This window comes from Sphaeramia orbicularis, chromosome 16, assembly GCF_902148855.1.
Source record: "Sphaeramia orbicularis chromosome 16, fSphaOr1.1, whole genome shotgun sequence".
Lineage (NCBI taxonomy): Eukaryota > Metazoa > Chordata > Actinopteri > Kurtiformes > Apogonidae > Sphaeramia > Sphaeramia orbicularis.
In genome coordinates, this window is record NC_043972.1 from 37,929,069 (window position 1) to 37,946,154 (window position 17,086).

The window sequence follows — 17,086 nt, forward strand, 5'->3', positions numbered from 1 at the left end:
CAAAGAAGATGGAATGCAGTGCCAGACAAAAAGTCTCCTTAGTGTCCTTCGTGGATCACTGTCAGCATCCAGACAGTAGTATCGGCACAGAAATTATACACAGATAATGCAACAGATGGAGACAGCAGCAGAAAATGTATTTTTACCACACAAAAAAGTCCCATGTAATGATGTGTATGCAATATTTAGAATATTTTTACGGCTTTGCATAGACTTATTATGGTTCCTAGACTGTGCTGTTGCTTGTGGATCTTTTTTTTAAAGAACATCTTAAGAGAAGTTCTTCAAATTGGATCCAAATATTTACTTGGATTGATGAATAGAATACAAGTGGGTGGTTAAAGGTCACTTTTTTTTACACTCTAAGAACTTTAACTAGGCTCTACTCAGTTTAATCTGGGTAACATTTTTACACATAAAAATACTGAGCAAATTTGAACTCTGAAATCATTTAGCTTTACCTCATGAATTAAGTACATGTAATTAAAAAAATGAAGCATATTCTGAATAACTACATTGAGTACCATGACATATAAAACTGAGTTGATATAATTAAAATTTTAAGTCTATGCAATAGTAACCCAAAGTTCAGACCACTCCAAAAAAATGAGTAGATATAATTGAAATGTTAGGTAGATGCAACTGAAAATTAGATTGTTATTAAACAAAACAAATCTGCTACATTTACTTAATGTTTTTAACAGAATGTGATTCATACTGGACTATCAAATATCAGAATAAATATGTTCCATTTGTATTTTCTCTTTAATCTAGGAGTACTTTAGGTCAGTATATGGGTTATGGGTTAGTTTTGACTATGACTTTCTCGATGACCCCCCTGCCTAATCCAGCTGACCAGACAATTTATAGTAGGAGCCAAAGGCAAAGCACTGGCTGGTGCATGTCAATCTGCACCTCCAGGTTCGGGTTCGGGTTATAATCCACTCTCTCTGCACGCACACATCATGTCATTCTGCGTAACAAAACTTACTCACTTTCTTAAGTTGTTGTTACAGATGAAGAGTAGTAATTATAGTTCTTCAAACTGATCGGTATAAGTGCTCCATACGCAAATATTCTCACTGGTATTTACAGAAAGTATTAGGGATCTTAAGAATATTATTTGTTACTCAAATACTCATTTCTTTTTGTGAAATAAACTTAAATAATAGATGTAAATATAAGTCAAAATTAACTGTTGTATTTTTGAGCATTTATTTTGGTACGTCCAACTCAAATAAGCACTTAAGTGATTTTCAGAGATTTTATTAAGGTAGTATACCTTTTTATTATTGTGATTTTTACTAAGGCCCTAAATTATTTTTTAGAGTGTAGGAGGTTTTTGCCTTTATTTAACATACTTAACCAAAAGAGTCCGGAATCAGGGTAACAGAGAGGAGGGGAATGACATGCAGCAAATGGCCTCAGACTGGAATCATGACATGTGCTTCACCAGGGAAGCCACTAGTGTGTGCCCCATATAATTAATTTATGGCCATAAATCAAGAACTAATCTGATAATTCTTACAAAATTCATACAAAATTGTAGTAGGATGAAATGGTGATATTATGACATTTTATAAATAAAATGTCAAAGGTTCACCTCGCCTGGACATGTCTTTTCTATCCATTATTCATCAGCTTTTGTATCTGTAAAATTATTCTGAATGTGCTTTTCTTTGGAAATGGTTTACTGGATTCATACATGGAGTGTAGTGAGAGCTAAATATCAACAAGAAATAAACTTAAATAAAATAAAATAAACCCTTATGTAACTTCTACGTCTTAACTGCATATACGAATGATGTATTGCCTCATTAGTTGTTTTTATTAGGAAAATATCAATGACTAAATTGCCAAGGGTATTACATGAACGTCTGTCCTTCGGTTCTGCTGAACATCTATATAAAACAAGGCATGCTACAGAAGGAAGATTTACTTTACCTTAAGTGAAAACAAAGAAAATGAAAAGTACTAAGATGTATAGAGCCATGGTGATATGGAATGCTCTGCTGGGACAAATCATTCAAGAAAATAACAAATACAGATTTAAAGAATTACTGAAAGAGGATTTATTTGCAAATCAATGCTCGGTGTCTGCTAATTTTTACTTGATTGACATTACATTGATATATAACTGTGAAATATATCTGACCATTTACAAATTTTGCTAAAAACTACTTTTTGGGAGGTACTGTTAATTGAATGAGGTCCTGTATAACATGTACAGAATGGTTTTTTTTTTGTAATTGTGATTAATGGTTTTTAGTTGTTTGTTTTGTTTTGTGTGGGGGTGTTTTTGGTATTTTGTGTATTGCAGTATAAAGACAGTTGTGTTGGGCGTGGACTCCAGGAAGAATAATGATGGCCTAAGCCAAAGCTAATGGAGATCCAAATAAATGAAATGAAATGAGTGATAGTTGTTAATGAAGGTATTTGAGTGCAGGGCCCTAATGCTAGTTAGGAGGTTAAAAGCTAAATTTGCTGCTCCTCCTGGCCATGACAGTGCACAGTTTCCATACCATTACTCCTGTCTGCTTCTCCAAAATGCTGACATGTTGATTGCAATCCACTGAACATAAAACACTGACAAGTACCTCACACAACCTCACTTCAAATAAATCCATGGCACTCTTAACTGAAAGCACACATGTAGCACATCCTGTTGTTTGCTTTCTTTTTCTAATTTCATCTGATTTCTCTCCCATTCCTCCCCACACTGGGTTTCCTTCGGGCTTTGATAGAGGTGCAGTGTGTCTTACTCGGGGACCTGCTGGTGCTGCTACAGAGGTTAGATGATAAGATGGTCCTCAAATGCCAGAGCAAGAGTAACATCGCAGCGCAGGAAGGCAAACAGATGCTGAGCCCTATCATCAAGCTGGACTCGGTGTTCCTGCGTGAGGTGGCCACAGGTTAGTTGGACACAGAAACGTAAAGGCAAACACTGGCCATTGTTTGAATCAGACTAAACCTCCCACTTGGTGTTTTTGCAGATCGAAAGGCCTTCTATGTGATCTTTACTTGGGACAGCGGGGCTCAGATCTATGAACTGGTAGCTCAATCCGTCGGTGAGAGGAAAACGTAAGTGTGAAAGAGAGAGACTATGATTGAGTTTGCTTTGGGTCTGGTGGATTTTAACCGTAGTTTTGTGTGTTTGTGTTAAAAGCTGGACTGATGTGATAAAGGACGCAGTGGATGATCTGAAGAAGAGCGGAGCACCCATGAGGCTGTCATTGCCTCCTGGAGGTGGAGGACCACCTTTTAGTCCTTCCACGTAAGTATTAATTGTATGTTTCATTGCTTGCCAAAGTTCACTGATATGAAAATATCAAATTTCTTCTTCCATTTTCCTCTTTCTCAGGCTGACTGCACCGTTGAGCCCAATGGAGAATGGCAGTTTGAAAAGCAGCGGTGGTGAGACGGCAACACTTTATCAGTTGAATTGGCACAAAATGGTTATTGTTACACATTTACCGAGGACTTGAGTCAAACTTTTTGCTTTGTGTCTGTCCATAGATCGAGATAAGGACAGCTTGACGGATGAGAAGTCTTCAGACCCCAGGCACTCGCTGATTGATTTCCTGTCAGACAAAGGCTTCGACTTGATAGGCCACTCCAACAGTGATGTAGAGAAGGTGGCCAACAGTGCTTTGGATGAAGGTGATCTGGGGTCATCCTTAGATTTTTTTTTTTTTTTTAAGTTTTCATTCTTTGACAGTAGCTGGCCTTTCTTTCTAGGGAAGCTGCTGAATCTGTCTGTTTTTTTTCTTTAGTTATGTCCCTGAAAAGGCTGTTAGTTGGCAGCATCAGTCTCTCAGAAGACTCACACCCTGAAGATAAAACCGGAGAGGACCAATCAGAGAGGCCAGGTCAGGAAATGGATAGCTGTCAGTCAGCAGGTAAGCCAGTGTTTTTACCTTTTTAAGTCATACTCATTGATAATACCACCTTATGTTGTACAGAACCTGAAAAATGTCACTTAAACCTATGGTATCTAAAACATTTGCATTAAAATATGTAACAACTAAGCCTATGTCAAGAAGTTGTTGACTTGTTTTTGAAGAACAAAAACCAGCACAGTTGAACTTTGAAAACAACCTATGGATGAATGATGACATGGGCAAATGAGAATTTACACAGACTTGACTTTTGTAATATATCCTGTCTAATTATTCCAATAAGGTTTAAATTAGATAACATTTTGTAGAGAAAAATATTAAACAGAGTCATTTAAGCAACCCAGAAGAGACCTAATTTATTCATATATTTTCAATATTAAGCTTACGTACTGTGATGCGTATCCAGTGACATATCCACACCACTACAGTTGTACAATGCAATCACAGAAAAACATCTTTAATTTCTTATTAGGCTCTTTTTCTTTCTGTTATGACACAAATATCACTCTTTATGGTGTTACTGTTTGTCATTTGTGCACAGATGGCAGGAAATTAGTATGAAGGCAACACAAACTTGTATATATGAAAGTGATTCTTGGTTAATTGACAGTTGCTGTATCATGATATATACCGTTATCTTAAAATGGTGTATTCTGTAATAGAAGATTTTTGTTGGATCACTTTCTGATACACACCATCATCCTCAATGTTAATAGGGGTTTTACCATTAGACGAGTCACTCATCTTGTTAGCAAGCAGATCTCTCATTAGAATGAAATTATCTAAGGTGAATATAAATAACTCAATGCAAAAAACATGAATACATTGCCCCTTCTGCAAAGATTATTTCATCCTGGTTTTTTGTCCAATGGTCTGATGGACTATTTATCAGTTGACATCAGTCCTTACCGTTGTCCATCCCTCTGTAAACAATTTTTCAAGAATCTTCTTCTCTGAAACAGTCAGTCAGAATGTCTTGATATTTGTTGTGGAACATCTTTAGGGTAAGGTCTACCAAGTTTGATTAAAGAATTGGGAAATATTGACTTTTGAATTTTTTATGAATTTTTGAAATTTTCCAAATCCCCATTGGTTTATAAAGGAACATATTTCAAAGTGCTATAACTTCAAAACAGTTGAACAGAAAAAGCTGTCATGACTGGAGGAGGGGTTTAACTGAAAAAACAACCTAAGTCCTCTATATTGAAGTCACTGTACAGACTATTATAGGTAACTATCAGCACCAAATGACTTGTTCCTAGGATAAAACAGACAAAAAACAAACTTCATAGTAACACACAAGCTTGGACAAACCTCACAAATTGAAGCTTTTAGTGAGAGATTATGAGCGTAAACAGAGAGAAATACAGGAAGTCATAGGAACCATAATTTAACTGGTGTTTAAAACTAGTTCCGTCTGTAAAAAGGTTCCGTCTGTGTTGCCATGGTATTGCTATGGTACATAACCAGAAGATGCCAGCTAAAAGCACAAAAAAACCAATTTTCAGAAGACGGAGCACAATTCACACAAAAAGCACTTAAATGGGCAAAGATGGAATTCAAGCTCACAGTCCAAGACCAGCATACGTCATGAATAATGTCATAAACAAAAGACCAATATGACAAACTTTGCACGGCTAAGCTAACACTTAGCAGATCCAACAGTACACTGAAATGATGGAAACAAACAGCCCAAGGCTTAATCTACCACTTCTACTCTTCAAATGTACTGAAAACCCAACTGACTTTCCATTCACAGAAGAAAATCAAAGCACAAACACAGGAGCAGAGGAGGATAATGAGACCGTCACAGGGCTGAAGGGAGACGAGGAGAGCATCAGTGCGCCCCTGGTGTTGTCCCAGGAGAGGATGGAGGAAGTGTGTAGGAGGCTCCACAGTCTGGAGGAACAGCTAAAGAGACTCCAGGTGAGGAGAGGTGAACAGAGATGTACAGACATGAGAATACAGACAAAAACTGTGTGAGGGGAGCAGCCATGACGGGGACAGATAGAGATAAGAGACAGAACAAAAGACAAGAAGATCAGACTGGAAACTGAAGCAGAGCTGGGCATTGAGGATTTCACTGAGGATAACTTAAGTAAGGATCAAGCTGTGCTATACTTTGGACAAATGGGGCCAAAATGGCACAAAAGAGAAACTAGAGAATAGAAAACCATTTAACCACTGCTGTTATTGCTTTTGCTGAAAATTGCCTTGTGAAATTGGACTTCTCTGAAAATGGCTATTATGTCCAGCGCTTGCAATGGGATGTGTCAGAGAAGCGGCGAGGGAGACGAAGAGAGGATGTTAAGAGGAGGTGGTTGAAATGTGTGTCGGTGGGGTGGGGTTGGGGTGTGTGTGTTTGTCTGTCCTCGGTTCCTAAGGTGATATTGATTTTGTGTGTGTCATAGGCTATAGAAGAAGAGCACCACAAGCTGCAGGAGGCCCTTTCCAAGTTCTCGCTGGAGGGGGGGAACTTCCATTAAGATGCCATCACGCCACCTGCTGGCCACTAGGTGAGACAGCCGAGCCAGATATTATAAAGTGATGCTCAGAATGATGCACTCATCACATACTTAATCAATAGCTGTATTTTCATGGACTGTAATATTCCACTAATAATCAGAATAACATTCCTTTTTTTTTTTTTTTCCTTCTAACTTGTCTTGTCCAGCATCATAAGAGCAGAGTGGTAGTCTGGCTGGTAGTCAAGGGAAACTTCAGAAAGTATATGAAACGCCCCTTGATATTATACTGTCTTTATTATGAGTTTTGTTGAACCACATTCCGATGCCAGACCTGACATTGGGGCGGGGGGGGGGGGGGGGGGGGGGTGGTTGAAGAGGAGAGAACAAGAAAGGAAAAGGTGGCGAAGACCCTCACAAGAAAGTATCAGCAATACAAGCAGTTACAACCATGGTGATAATTGCAATGGTAACAATAACTACAACCACAACTGAGTGAACTGGGCAGAAGAGACAGAAAAAACAAACAAAACTACAATAAAATAAAATATATAAGACCTATTAAATGATGAACATAAGAAAAGAAAGCATGAACAGCATGAAAGCATGAACATTCTAATCAGAGTAACAGTGCCTCATGGATCCACCTCTGTCAGAAGAGTCTGACCACATCAGAAAGCTTATCTGTTAGTTGAATAATCTGCGTAATAAGGAACTAATAAGCATGAACTGTGTAAATGCTTAATCCAGTCATTTGTCTCTGGTTGGAATAAATACATTTTTTTGTAGCAATGCACTGATTTATTGGACACACATCAAGATGGGTTGGTGTCAGCCTTGTAGATTACATTCACTGATACCAGTGCCTAATGTTGTAGTACAAGTAGTTTTATGAATTTGTATAGTTTGCATTTGTGCTCATTCTTAAACAGTTGAATTTTCTTTGTTTCCCAGACATAACATGGTTAGGAAATAAGAAAGAACCAAAACAGGGCTCCTGCAGGGTCTTAAAAAGTCTTAAAAGTGTTACATTTACAAATCTGCATTTAATTCCTTAAAAAAAGTCTTTAAAAGGTGTTGACTTTGATATGGTAGGTCTTAAGTTATGTTGTCAGAAATTTGTTCCCTGTGTTGTGTTTAAGCTGCAAAGAAAGTTATTTTACTCAGTTCCATCTGTTCCATTCCAACAATTTATATTGGAATTATGAACCAATTATCACTAACTTTACAACCCCCCCCCCCCCACCCGGTGAGAAATGACTGGGAACAGATGAAATCAAAACACTGGAGTAAATAAATACATTTCCCTGAATTCTAGAAATCACACATTTTTGCCAGTATGGCTGTGAAATAGACTGTGAAATGGGCATTAGATTCTATTCAAAGTAGTCTTAAAAGGGTCTTAAAAAGTCTTAAATTTAACTTGTAGAAGCCTGGAGGAACCCTGCAAAAAACAATCCCAAACACTGTGTAGCACCATGAGCTACTACAGTTTCATATTTCTTGATGTGTATTTTTGCCCTGCATGAGGCATCAGGTGACTTGACATCCTTCCAAGACCGTCATAAGCAGAGTAGTAAAAATAAACTGGGCTGTGCTTGGCTTTCTTTGTCTTTTTTTTTTTTGTTTGGTTAAATCTTCTCAGGTCTCATTGTTGAATGCCTCAATGGTTGAAAAGATCAAAATAACAAGTTGTTCAAAGACCATGAACAAAGTTGGAATAAATCAAACCACTGACCAAATCTAAAACTACTGAAAGAGATTAAATATAATTTTAATTTGGAAAACAAGTCTTGATTTTCTAGTATATTTCAGGCTGATTATGAGTGAAAGTATTTTGTTCATGTCAAGTAAAGAACAACCTACAATGAGCTAGTCATTACTGTGGAATAAACCCAACATGGTGATCCAGGGCAGAGGGTATAGAATCACCATGAAAAACTTTATTTCACCATGATGACCAGCCCACTGTAGATTATCACACTTACTACATAGCAATTAACAATTCAGCTAAATTATTTATATTGGTGTTATTGGTTTCCATTACAGAAATAGTTCCTTAGAATCTAGAGTTGGAACTTCATATATTATTGCAGTAGACACAGAAAGAATCCTTTCACTGACTGCTTTACATAAATTATAATTCATATCCACGCACAAAAAATTAAAGGAGTGATATTTTGCTTTTTTTAAAAATGGAATTATGCATTTTAAAACATTTCCCTGTGGTCTACATAAACAGTAAATGCTATGCTTGGGTCTGAATTCTTCATTAATTCAACTCCACAGGTCCATCTTCAACCTTATTTCTGAGTAATGACACTAGAAAGGTCGTTTTGAGCGCTGGCCCTTTAAATGCACATGAGCCACTTCATGCCCCGCCCCCTCCAGGTTGTCGACTGTGCTGTTCTGTCCCGTTCAGCCAACAACTGAGCATTTTAGGTAATTGGCTTGAAGTTTGGACATATTTTCAGTTTTTACTACAACCGCTGCTGCTGATAAACAATTATGTCATACTCGGAGAAATGTTCGTCGGAAGTCTGGACCTTATATGTGCAAATGTCGTGACGTAACTAGTTATAGACACAACAAATTAAGCAGGGATTAAAACAAGTTGTAGAAATCCACTCGATTTTTGCCAAAATGAATATAAAGATAACTTTGCAGCACCTGGAGAGTTCAAATTCAAACTGTATGAACTATTATGGTCCCCAAATACACAAATAAATACACCACAGACTAATAAAAGTGGGCTTAGCAAAATATGACCCCTTTAAGTTCTGTTCTCTCGAATACTTTGGAGCATGTAGACACACGTTATTGGATTATCCTTCATTTAGTTGTGAACAGTTGTGTTAGAATCTCTAACACATGACATTGTCCATTTCAGCTCCTCTTCTCTTACCTGATTGCTAATAAATTCTCATTGAATGTGCACATCCTAACTAAATATTGAAACTTCCTCTGTGTTTAGAGTTGTCCCGGTGCTGGTTTGAAGTGCGAGAGTGACTTTCAGAGGCCCACATGGAAATTTCCTAAACCCTCATCAGTGAGACCTGGACCCCTTGGTTGCAGCAGGGCAGGAAGTGTGTTCTGCTTGCAGAGGAAGAAGAGGAGGAGGGTGGAAGGTGGGGAGGGGGATGGGCTTTGTGCACGGTGCAGTGGTGGTTCAGTGATGGAACATGGGAGATGTGTGCTTGTGCATGTGTGTCTGTTTGTATGCGTGCTTGGTAGAAAAGAAGAAGAAATGGGGAGAAAAAAAGTCAGACAGACATCCTACTTTTCAGTGGGAGGTTGTTATTTTGCAGAGAGGTGCCAAAAAAAAAATGAAGCAATATTTGCTGTGCCTATATGTGATGCTGCCTAACAAAATGTAGAGATTGCGATTTTCTGTAACACACATACGCATACTAGAGATATGCACGCCAGCAAAGGTAATTGACATTACTGCCAGCAGATGCACCATTAAGGAGAATGCCAATGTAGCTTTTGAAGACGTATTGAAAAACTACTGCTGATCTATAGTGTTACTTCTACTCTATGCCAAAGTAAAACAGACGTGCACTTTTTTCTAATGAAATTATTTCAACCCACTTAGTTTCCTAGCACTGTTTTTTACAGAATATATTACTATAACTTTACATTCATTACAGGTTTTGTTCCTGAATGGAAAGTTGCATGCAGTAAAGTGTGTGTATGTGTGTTACAAACTTTTTTAATTAAGAACTTTTTTGTTTGTTTGGAGGGTTGTTACTGTAATTAGGTCACATAGAAACATTTATAAATAGTGGCACAATAGCTAATCATGCTGTTAATAATGGAGACGTGTTTGTATTTACTGCTTTTATTTATTCCTCTCGAGTCCTGTTCGGTCAGTGAGTGGCTGAGTGAGTTTTAGCGCACTGTTTAAAAAAAGCGCTGGGCCGTTAATGATTGTAATGTAACGTGGAAGTGGAAGTGAAACGTGGAACGAGTAGATGAGATGACGTTAGAGAGTGAAGTGAAGAAAGGAGTTTAGAGACTGTTGATGCTTTAGTGGTTGGCCATGAGATGATGTGTAGGGGAAACAAAAAGCAAAACAAGAAAAAACATTAGGATTTGCACTCACCGTAGAAGTGAAATGTAGTGTTAGGAAGTCAACACACACACATGGATGGCCCAGTGCGATAAAAATGTGTCATTTCTGCTGTGTCATCTTTCAGTTCACAGCTCCTGATCTGAAATCTGGACTCGGTGCGGGGTCATAAATTGTATTATAGGACATTAATTCCCCATGTTATGAGCAAAACAGACCTTTTCTCCCCTCCTAGCAATATTTATCACACATTTTCTCATGTTTGTATTTTATTCACCAGCTGATTGTAATTATAATTAAGATGATTTCACTTCTAAAGTAGTGGCATAACTGTGGCGGTGCACACAGGACCAAAGACAAGACAAAGTACCGTTAGATCCTCATGCAAGTTGTAATATTCTTACGACATGCCTTATCTGTATATGAGCATTTTAATGCTGATGCATGCAGGAGTGATTGCTACAGTCGACAGGCAGAAACAAGCTGCTTTTTATTTCCCCAAATTACAAAAAGTACCTAATAATCTGATGAATGTAAGAAGCTATTACAAAGATGAAGAATATTAGATTGTCTTACAACACAAACAAACCCAATTAGAATTTACGCAAACTTATAAAAGCTAACAAATAATAGCAAATTGTCACAATCTCTTGTTCTGTGTGGGTAAAAGCTGACTGGACTGCCACAGCTGTAACGCTCTGACCTATATAGAAGACTGGAGACCAAGCACAGCGCTGTTCACGCCACTGGTACTAAAAGTGAACACATGGGACCTGTTCCAACAGCAACAGGAACGAAAAGGAAAAGGCAACAAAGACAATGGAGTCGGATGACGTTCCAAAGGCCACACTGAGGCTCTAGAGGAAGGAAAACTGTTGCTGTTACCAGTACTGTAATCATGATCACTTCCTGACAAGCATTCTCATATGACATTATGCAAAATTACAAAGGTCACATGTCCTTTTGTGAGTTTTTGTTCGAGTTACTGTCATGTCTCCCCGTGTCTTCCTCTAGAAACTGTACATTAGCATTAGCTTGAGGAAAGAAAACATAGAGCTTTGTGTGTTTTTTTTTTTTTTTTTTTTTTTTAGGTTTCATACACGTCATATAACACCCTCAGTTCTTGTGATAGCATGATCACCTTTCCCACTGCACAGTTTTACCACATGTTGTTGTGTATTTCCTTAAACAAATTGGGGAGGACTGTCAATTTTTTTCCCATTATTTTTAAGAGATGCTTTTGTAATTATTATATACTATGCATTTGGCTGTAAAAGGTGAGAGAGACAGAACTAGCCTGTAAGTTGTCCAAAAGTTAAGTGAATTGAATATTACACAGACATGGTTTGCGACTCAATATGTAAAATGGCTTTGTTTGGGGATTAGGCTGATCAAGATAGAGCTAATTTTCGATTTACAGTGAAGACCAGCGTGGGAGTGACACCCACTGGTTGATCGACTGCTACCGGCACTTCTCGCTCTCTCTCCTTCAGATGCTTTTCCTCATGTATTCTATATAACTAGATGTATAGAAAATGTATTTATGGAGTGGTGCCTTGTTCTGACGAGAAGGTTGTTTGCTTCGTTAAGGGCTCTCAAGTAAAAAAAAACACCATCACGATCAGGTTTTTTCTTCTTTTTAGACAGCCTTTTCCAGGTTTCTTATTGGTTTCACTCGTAGCAATATGTTTTATGTATTGGTTTAAGTTATCCTCCTATATTCTGCACTCTGGAGTAGCCATTCACACACATTCTAAACACTGTTTCTTCTTAGTCCATCTTCATTACAACAATAGGATTTGAGCCCTCCACCAACTCTGCCAGCCAGTGGCCTGTTTTTTTGTTTTTTGTAGAAAAGGCACTGCTCATTGTCATACATGCTTTTGCCACTTTGTCTATGTATAAACAATGAATATGCAAGAACTATACTGTGTATTTGGGTTTTGATTTTATTGTGTAAGAGGCTCTTTCATGATGTACACTTAAGGAAAATTGTGGTACGTTCTGTTTTTTAATTCTTCATTTTTTAAATAAATTGGGGAAATAAATTCCTGTTTCGTCTTTTCATACCGTCTTTTTTTTTTTTTTTAATGAATAACTGCTGCATTAAGAGTTGACAATAAGAAAAGCTGCCATGTTAATTTTCTGAATTGTGTCCTGCCTTTCTACGTCCCTTTTGTATGTTTAAGAAATAATCTTGCCTTATAAAGTAAAAACCATTTCTAAATGCTGCACTCTTTTATGCAAATGTGGGCCTGGTCAAAAGCAGTCGAGCGTACATCCTTTCTGACAGAAACAAACGACAGTGGTGAAGTCTTACATCTGTGCTGCTGTGAGGCTTCTGGTTCATTTTGTCGTCTTTTTAATACGCATTTTTGGGTCAGACATTAATGAAGAGAATGGGGGCAGTGACCGTGTTTCTCCTCTGCAGCAGTTTTGGTGAGTTGAACTCCTTTTGGAACATGATGATATATGGGTTCTATTTTATACTCATTTATCTGGGTTAAATTGTTAGTTTTTCTATGGATGTTACTGATTTTTGTGTAAATGTGTTATTTGTATATGTCTGTAGTCAAGTCAGTATATGCAGTGTGTATTAATTTGTGCCTCTGTATATTTGTTTTATTTTTACCCCCTTTAAGTTCTGCTTCAGTGAACCACATATCCTGTCAAAGCAGGTGGTCGTTATGTCAAGTTGTTTATTTTTTCTTGTCTTGGTCCACTGTACTGTGCTGTATGAGTCTTTATTTTTTTATTATTATTATTATTATTATTATTATTATTATTATTATTACTCTAAGATACATAATGACCCATGTTGATATATTGGAAGCAGCAAAAACGGGCAGAGTAAGGATCTGAGCAACTTTGACAAAGGCCAAATTGTGATTGTGTTGACTGGGTCGTAGCATGTCCAAACCTACAGGTTTAGTTCATGTGTTCCTGGTTTGCAGTGGTGAGTTCCTACCAAAAGTGGTCTAAGGATAGATTACCAGATTTCAACCCAGTCGGGCATGTGTGGGAACATAACGTTATTACAGCTTACCTAATATTGTGTCTGGTGACTCCACAACACCTCAGAAACTGTGCTGTGGTACCAGGCTGCAGAACCCTGAAGTCCTGGAAGTTGTGATGTTTGCCCTCCATCCCACAGATTAGACTGAACTGAAATGAAGCTCTCCTTCTTTACACTACATTGATACTAAGGTACTAAGCACTGCAGACACTGAACACCTCTTTGGCTTCAGAACTCAACCTGGATACTGACCAGAATCATTCATAACTGGATTTGGAACAAGAAACCGTCATGTTTTGTTGCATTTTATTGTTATTGAATTGTGTACTATTGTGATTGTGTATACATTTTGTATAGTTTTCATGTTGTGTTTTATACACTGTAATAACCCAGCTAGGATCTGGCATTGCACTCGCCAAGGTTATAGATGCTTCAGTCAAATAAACTAAAATTAAAAAATAAACACCTATCAAGACCAGGAGGTCTGGTGATGCCATGACAATGTGGCCCTTACTCTGACCTGTTTTGCTGTTTCCAAAGCATCAACTATCAGGTCCAAATGTTCACTTGTTGCCTAATTTATCCCACCCACTGAAACATGCCATTTCAATGTAATACTCAACATCATTAACATTAATTGTCACTTGTCTTAATGTGATGATTAACTGAAGTATGGCAAACCTGTTAGTACAATCTATCCCACAACCACTGATCAGTTTGGTCTTTTTTAACTATTCAGTTAACAATATTCCATATGATTGTTGCTTCTTCCACAGTGGTTATTACTCAGTGTGAGGTGATTTTGGAGGCAGACAGGCCTTCACTCAAGGTGCAGGTGTCCCACCGAGCCACGCTTCTGTGCTGCTACAAAACCAATGGCATATCAAAACACTGCGTGTGGACCAAAACTGTTCAAAACGGCACCAGAACCAAAGCTCCAACCTTCGTGAGCAATTCAGACCGAGTAGTGGTAAACAACATAGACAAAGACGGAGAAAAAGTCTGTAGCAACCTAACGTTTACATCGGTTACAGTGTATGACCGTGGGCTGTACCGGTGTTGGATCAATGCCAGTCGCGTCTTCACACATGGCACCTACCTGCGGGTGTACCGTAAGTAATCTGCAAGTATGTACATGTAATAAATGTGTGGTGAGTGGAATACAGGGAAGTTTGTTTTAATTCAGTCTGCATTATTGACGTCAGAGTCTGCACATATTCAAACATGAATGTTGTGTACTCCCTCATATTGTAATACAATTGTTATCTTGATGAATTTTGATACATACTTACAAAATATGTTCTCCAACCATGCTTTATCTTTCAATTCATTTACTTATTGTGCTTTACATGAATATAACAACATAAGGTGTTTAGAAAAAAGCGTTCCCATGTCATTTGAGTTTTTGTAAATATATTCTCAAATTTATTTTCCACGAGGCTGGCCACTTTAAATGTATTTAGTTTTTCTGTGAATTGCATAAAACTACTTTAAAAAAAAAAAATCAGAAAAGAAACCATATATGAGCAGCAGCCATGGCTGCACAGTCACAGAGTATGACAAATTGACACTTAAATTGCATAAAAATGACAAATAACTACTACAAATGTTCACTGGTTTTAGAAAAAGCGAGTATTTATATGGGAATGTTGTGTATCTGTCAATACACGTACAGATCTTTAAGGGTTATAAATAATAACACTAATAATGTTGAACTAAACTTTATTAAACAAATTAAATAAGTTTATAGTGTCCTAGAGCAGACAAACGTGTGTTTGTAACAGGGAGCGATGGAATCAAGTGAGTGCTAAATAGGGCTAACACCTCATAAGCCATAAATCCTGTTAACCCTAGTCTATCCAAGAACTGTGTGGCACCATCCTTGCATATCAAAGCTTAGTTTATCTTTACATCATCGGAATGGATACATGCTGTATGCTGCCCGGCTATTAAATACAAAGAACAATGATAAGATCACATTGTAACAGACTGGTGTAAGTTTAGACGTATTTTGCTCAATAATCTCATTAAAGGCACATGGCAGATGTGGAAATGTAACACAGCCCATAAACTCCTCTGGAGGATTATGTGTGAGATAACCTGTATTAGTCCACCTAACAATACTTTCAACTGTTTATTCACCTATTTCATACTGTTTGCCAGACTGGGTTATTAATAAATACTGCAGTTATGTAACAAATCAATCTAAATCTCATCATAAGTCCCAGTAAGTAATCAGCTAACCAGACTCTTTTCATTTGCTCTTGGTTCAGTTTTTTTTCTCTGTGAACTTTCACTTCCACTAAAACAAGTCAGTGCTTGTAGGTTAGTAGCTAAAAGCACAAGCACACAGTGTGTTTTATGTCCTAATCTTGTTTGTTTTCTTAGAGCCACTGCAGAAGATAATAAACCTCAGTGAACATACCAAAAACACCATCCTGACGGTCGAGGGTGTGTTACTCCTACTGTGCGTGATGGTGCCTTCCGTTACGCTTCTCTGCAAGGTCATTTGATTAACACTGTTTGTGAACTGCACTCAACTGTCCACTTCCTCTTGCAGCACTGCTGCTTAAGCAAGCAGGCTGATTTCCAAAATATCTCAATTGTGGTTTTAACTTGCCTTTTCTGTCAGCACATGATATCCATGACTGGTTTGTTATAGGTCACCTGTTCCTGTCACATATGATTCAGTGTATGTCATAATTCATAGTTTCTCACAGTTTTGCCAACTTCTGATTTTCCCTTTTAGTCCAAACGAATTCGTGAACTGGAGAAGAAGAAAATGAGGAAAGAAGAGGAAAACATATATCAGGTGAACTTTAAATGAGTCCTCTCACTTTGGGATTACGTACAGTCCCAAAATCCTACTTGTAATACTTGAATGAACATGTTGTCACCTACCACTGATATATGTGATTGATTTTTATGTGCTTTTCTTTATTCTTCATCAACTATAGGGGCTCAATTTGGATGACTGCTGCACCACATATGATCAGATTGAACGCTCACAGGCACATGGCCCATATGAAGATGTGGGCAACATGAATGCGGACAACATCCAGCTGGAAAAACCTTAAATGAAAATACAACAGATATAGAGAACCGATTTTGAAAGAATCGTGTGTCAGATTCATTATTTTAAATACATAGAAGAAGGAGAATTTTGAGGGATTGTCTACATAACCTGCTGTCACAGTTTAATACCTAACATCATACAGCTTATTCTGCTTTTAAATGCTACATTACTAATTAATAGAGAGAGCTACTAGCAAAATAAAGATCCCTCTTGAGTTTTTGGTGTCATCAGTCTTTGTCTTCCTCAGCTGATGATGCTGCCAAGTTACTGAACATAACACAGATAATTCTATGGGGATAAGAAAACTGTTAATGAGATTATATTGTCATGAGCTTTTTGAGTAGGGATATCATATTAGATGTCTTGCGTCTCAGTTTATTAACCTTCTGCCATTTGTGTGAGTGCTGCTCGATAAATAAACTTGAGGAAAATAACAAGGACTGCTATAGAAATTCATTAAATGTGAATTAATTGTTGTAAACATGGTACAGATGTCAATTAGGCTGCTCTACTGTACAAGCTTAATGAAACGGGGCGGGCTCATATTGATCGAAG

General features: G+C 37.7%; 2 protein-coding genes across 7 annotated transcripts in view; both read left to right on the top strand.

Moving 5' to 3' along the window:
* Positions 1-12,483, top strand: part of arhgef1 (Rho guanine nucleotide exchange factor (GEF) 1) — a 71,532-nt gene extending 59,049 nt beyond the window's left edge. For all 6 annotated transcript variants that reach the window (XM_030157239.1, XM_030157235.1, XM_030157236.1 and 3 more), the window contains 9 exons: positions 2,745-2,912; positions 2,994-3,081; positions 3,167-3,274; positions 3,362-3,414; positions 3,517-3,660; positions 3,774-3,899; positions 5,659-5,825; positions 6,311-6,415; positions 9,339-12,483. In XM_030157239.1, coding sequence (XP_030013099.1) covers positions 2,745-2,912; positions 2,994-3,081; positions 3,167-3,274; positions 3,362-3,414; positions 3,517-3,660; positions 3,774-3,899; positions 5,659-5,825; positions 6,311-6,385 — 929 coding nt within the window. In that variant the 3' untranslated portion in view covers positions 6,386-6,415; positions 9,339-12,483. The remainder of the gene's footprint in view (positions 1-2,744; positions 2,913-2,993; positions 3,082-3,166; positions 3,275-3,361; positions 3,415-3,516; positions 3,661-3,773; positions 3,900-5,658; positions 5,826-6,310; positions 6,416-9,338) is intronic.
* cd79a (CD79a molecule, immunoglobulin-associated alpha) lies at positions 6,387-16,962 on the top strand. Its single transcript, XM_030158422.1, has 7 exons — positions 6,387-6,415; positions 7,319-7,328; positions 9,339-9,492; positions 14,232-14,567; positions 15,844-15,959; positions 16,205-16,267; positions 16,413-16,962. Exons 1-7 carry the CDS (start codon positions 6,387-6,389, stop codon positions 16,530-16,532), a joined length of 828 nt encoding a protein of 275 aa, XP_030014282.1. The 3' UTR covers positions 16,533-16,962.
* Positions 16,963-17,086: the final 124 nt, after the last annotated feature.